The sequence below is a fragment of the Candoia aspera genome, chromosome 17 (genome assembly GCF_035149785.1).
Source record: "Candoia aspera isolate rCanAsp1 chromosome 17, rCanAsp1.hap2, whole genome shotgun sequence".
NCBI lineage: Eukaryota > Metazoa > Chordata > Lepidosauria > Squamata > Boidae > Candoia > Candoia aspera.
The window spans coordinates 1,666,016-1,670,524 of record NC_086169.1 but is presented as its reverse complement, the minus strand read 5'-3'; the positions used below and the strand labels follow the sequence as shown (position 1 = coordinate 1,670,524).

At 43.6% G+C, this 4,509-nt stretch overlaps 1 protein-coding gene across 1 annotated transcript; it reads right to left on the bottom strand.

The window, feature by feature from the left end:
• Window positions 1-1,663: 1,663 nt before the first annotated feature.
• On the bottom strand, window positions 1,664-3,929 carry LOC134506550 (uncharacterized). Its single transcript, XM_063316783.1, has 2 exons — window positions 3,763-3,929; window positions 1,664-2,761 (listed from the first exon to the last, which is right to left on the bottom strand). Exons 1-2 carry the CDS (start codon window positions 3,885-3,887, stop codon window positions 1,780-1,782), a joined length of 1,107 nt encoding a protein of 368 aa, XP_063172853.1. The 5' UTR covers window positions 3,888-3,929; the 3' UTR covers window positions 1,664-1,779.
• Between the last annotated feature and the right edge of the window lie 580 nt (window positions 3,930-4,509).

Here is a 4,509-nt window from a genome sequence, read left to right as displayed (position 1 = left end):
TTCATCATCTTCAAAGGCATTGTTTCAAGAGCATTTTAACCAGAGTCAGTTCAAAAACTCTGGATCAAACATAAATTCAATCTGACACTTGATTCAAGCATCAGGACAGGATTCGGTTTCTCTGCCATCTTTGCTACAGCCACAAGGTGGCACTGCGTAACCAGCCAAAGTTTTTTTTTTAATTAATTTTATCTTTATCGTCTCATGTGGGTCAAGAACAGCAGGGGTGGTGTATAGGGGATACACCCTTTCTTTCCCAGGGTTCTGAACTTCAGGCTTACCCTTTACAATTATCCTACACTAAAATAATATTTTTAAAAGGGGGGGGCAATGAAAAGATTGATAATAAATGACATCAAAGTCTGCCCTCCAGTGGTCAGTCTCAGCTACTGCATCTTCAAAAATGAAGATTACACAGCATTTCACTGAACAAGCCCCTAGATGGTACTGCTTAAGCAGCCAAAGAATATGTAAGTGGAACAATGCAGAATACCATTCACACCCCTTTTGTCAGTCCTGAACCAGTTTAGCCAGTATTCTTGAGCCTAATTTAAAAACAAAAGGATAAACCTGCATGTCTTCCTAACAGCCACCAGGTAGCAGTTTGTAACCATCCAAAACAGCATGTCAGCTAAGTAGCACCACCTAGTGGAGGTTATGGAGATGTGCATTTACGTTTATTTATAAATTGTACTCAATTTTGCTGGACAATAAGTTCTCTTGGCTGTGGTTCATTCAATAACCTTGTTTTGCTCTATAGTTGCCTCACCAACTAAGTGTATCAATTCCCATGCTCCAGTTAACAAACTCCTTAGATGAGATGGTTCACATATGAACAGGACAAAATAGTGGTCTCTTTTCAATAGTAGCTATGACTTCAATTAAATTTGGAATTTCTACCTGCCTTTCTTCCTTTGTTATGCAAGTATCATGCATTGGTTATAGAAATCTGGTTGTTGTTGTCATTTAAGGGGGGGGGGAGAGAATAGGGTGAATAAATAAGTCTGCATGCTGAATATGACACACTACGCAAGCTTTATCACAAACGTTTTCTCAAATATTTTTATTTGTAAAAAAAAAAAGCATAAACCCACAGTTTCAAATTATTGCCTTACATGTTTATTAAGTGGATAAACTAAACATGTATTTAAAGAAAAAGTGGTATCAAATGAACAGGAAAAGAACCTGGAGAAGTACAGAAGAGCCGGGTTGGATTAGAAAACTCTTCTCCATTTCCGATTTTCCTTTTCCTTTCTAAGTTTTAGATAATTGCTCCTGTATTTAATGAAAAGCTTGGAAATTATATCTGTTGGAACCGTGCTCACCTCAGTTTCCCAGATCTTACATTTGTTCTACACACTTCCACGCTAATCACGTGTGAATCTAAAGGCGCTTCCTGAATAAACGTATAAATGAAAAATATGTATGAATGGAATGTGACTCACCAGATAAATATCAGAGGAGCTTTGCTTGCAAAGGGTGTAGAAATGTAACTTTACTTGATAGCTTTCCATAACTAACACTGGTTTGAAGAGAGTCTCTTTTTCACTAATGTACCCTTGAGGTTTGCATACATTCTCCCAGTGTCACACTTTGTGCAGTGGAGGTCAACAGGCGCTATCACAAAATCCTAGGAAGTACAAATCCCAAAGGATAGCTACCTTCCAGCTTGTGTATCAGCTTGGGGAAATGCAAAGTTGCTCATTTCTTAGCAGAAAGAAAATCCTCCCCATCCTCTGGATGGCAGACACGCCCTTCTGCAAGGTCCCTCCCTTGCTTTCAAAATGGCCATTTGGTCGCTGAGCAATATTTCTTCCCAGTGCTTGAAATTTTCACATTTTTGGACAGCGTCTTGGGGGCAGGGGAGGTGGCCGTACGGACAAGGCTGGGCTGAGACCCCTTGGCCAAGGAGAGCCGAGAATTTTTGGATAGAGATGACTGTGAGCCCTTGGCCAAATTAGGTTGGGAGGTTTTTGTTAGAAAGGAGCGGGCACCCCGCTTCAGGAAAGAGCGTGAAGCCGTCAGGGCGCTGAAGCGTGGGGCCTTCGTTGCGATTAGCCGTGGGCCTTTCGTGGCCCGTGGCTGGCTGCCCTTTGCTTCAGGCTGGGGTGGGTCCTTGGTCACGGGGAGATGTGAATCTCTGGCTTTGCTTCTCTGGGTACCCTTTGATGGATATTGTGCTGGTCCTTGGCTCCTCTGGGCTAGCTCTTCCCTGCTGGAGCAAAGCAAGGGATCCTGAGATGCATCGAATGCCAGCCCTTTGGAAATGCATGGTAATGAGATCTGGGTTAAGGTTGGGTGCAGATCTCTGGAGGAGTAAAGCACCGGACCTTTAGTCATCCGAGGGACACGCTCAGGAGCTACACATGGTAATGAGCCCTTGTTAATGGGGCCATGCGGACCTTTAGTCATGCCATCATATGGAATTGTAGTCTGCAGCGCATACTGATAGCCATCTGTGCATGACCTCATCAGATTCCTGGTTGTTCTTATTTTCGGGGACTTGCTAGCGCATGCTTCAGAGGCTCTGGGGATGGTCCGTGGCTGATAGCCAGCTACACGGGCCAGCGAGGATGGTGTCACCCAAATTCCATGGCCATGGACTGGAATGCTCCTGGAGGAAATATACTTTGACCCGTGCAGTGGAATAAATTGGGACCCATATCTTGGAAGCCTTTTTTTAACAAAGAGGGGCAATGGTGGACCTATCGGCTTGCAATGATAGGCATAATATGGCATCTTTTCTCGGGCATAGCGATACCTATAGGAAGGAAGAACAGACTGTTTAGGCCTAGGCCTTCTGCCCCCGGTTTCATTGATTTGTTTAATAAATCATCGATAACTATCCATTCATTCATTCATTCATTCATTCATCTTTGTTCTGCCTCCACATTTTTAGGGATAGATTTTAAACATTTGTAAAATGCTTTTCAGGTGACACAAACCTTCCTGGCCAGATAAAGGGAAAAAGTAGAAAACGATATCACAATCTCTAAAAACAAGCATTATTTTAAAATATGCCTGGAATGCTACAAACCAGAAATGCTACAATTCATTAAAAAAAAAATGCTGCTTAAGACATTCTCAAACTCCACCTTAAGAGGGCTTGATCAACAGCTAATAGTTGGATTCACATGATGTGCGAACGCTTGATTAGTTTTCACCCTTGTTAGTCCTTGTGTGGATCCCGTTCTTTGGTGAGTTCATTGTCCAATGGATTGTGCAAATCCCCCCAAAAGGGTGAATTCAGTAACCAAGTAAAGGGTCCATTGAGAGTTTAGACTTTGTAAATCAGGAATGGGGGCCTCTACAGAAATGTCCCCCTTTGTTGCGACTACCAACCCGATTTTCTTGAAAGTGGACTCCCCTTCCCCTAAAATTATCTCCATAACCAGTTTTAAAATATAAGGCAGGAACATGTAGAGGTGGTCAGTCCAAACTTCCTAAGAGTGAGAATCAGGCTAAGAATCTGCCTGGAACCTAGTGTGGTTGATGCAATATCAGGATCTTGTTTTAGATCTCCAGCAGTTCTAGAAACCTTTCCTAATGGCTTCTTAGCTTTTCCACAATCAATTACTTAACTGAAGTTCTCACGTTCCTCTTTAACTGCCTGGCTTTGAAGCCTGACTTTGGGTACCTTGAAAGTACTTGAGCTTCAGTGAATCTCAGGCAGAACATTATTGTTAAGGATGAACAGGCCATGTTAGAAAGACAAGCCTTTCCAACATAGCATTTTCACCCACTTCCCCGCACCCAACTTACCGATGAGGAAACTGCCAGGGGCGACCCCGAATTCCATGGTCCATATGCTCCAGAGCAGCAGCAAAATCTGTATACTTTGAGAGGAAGTAGCAAAAGTAGCCTTTAAAGTAGAAAAACATTATCATTTTCCTGATCCTAAGTGAAGGCCTAATGTCCCATTTTCAGGCCAGCATTTGGGAAGCATCACATATTTCCTACTAGGAAGCAGACCTCTTTCTGGTCATATGGAGAATAATACTAAGGGAATCAATACGATATTTAAGAGACAATAACACTAAGGCTGAGTTCTGCTAAACCCCAAACCTCACTTAACAAGGCATGGTTCCTGTGTTCAAGGAATATTTAATGCCTAAACTTTGGGACGCGGTGGCGCTGCGGGTTAAACCGCTGAGCTGTCGATCGGAAGGTCGGCGGTTCGAAACCGCGCGGCGGGGTGAGCTCCCGTTGCTCGTCCCAGCTCCTGCACACCAAGCAGTTCGAAAACATGCAAATGTGAGTAGATTAATTGGTACCGCTTCGGCGGGAAGGTAACGGCGTTCCGAGTCGTCATGCTGGCCACATGACCCGGAAGTGTCCTATGGACAACGCCGGCTCCAAGGCTTTGAAACGGAGATGAGCACCGCCCCCTAGAGTCGGACACGACTGGACTTTACGTCAAGGGAAACCTTTACCTTTACCTTTTTAAACTTTGTTTGGTTTAACATTACGCTTTGAGTCACACCGCATGCTAAGGTATCCACAAGATAC

What these genes read in the sequence shown, in the direction of transcription:
- LOC134506550 (XM_063316783.1), bottom strand. Translation starts at nt 3,887, where the DNA reads ATGATAATGTTTTTCTACTTTAAAGGCTACTTTTGCTACTTCCTCTCA. An exon ending in CCCTGGCAGTTTCCTCATCG is followed by an intron (nt 2,762 to 3,762) that starts GTAAGTTGGGTG and finishes TCCTTCCTATAG; the next exon opens with GTATCGCTATGCCCGAGAAA.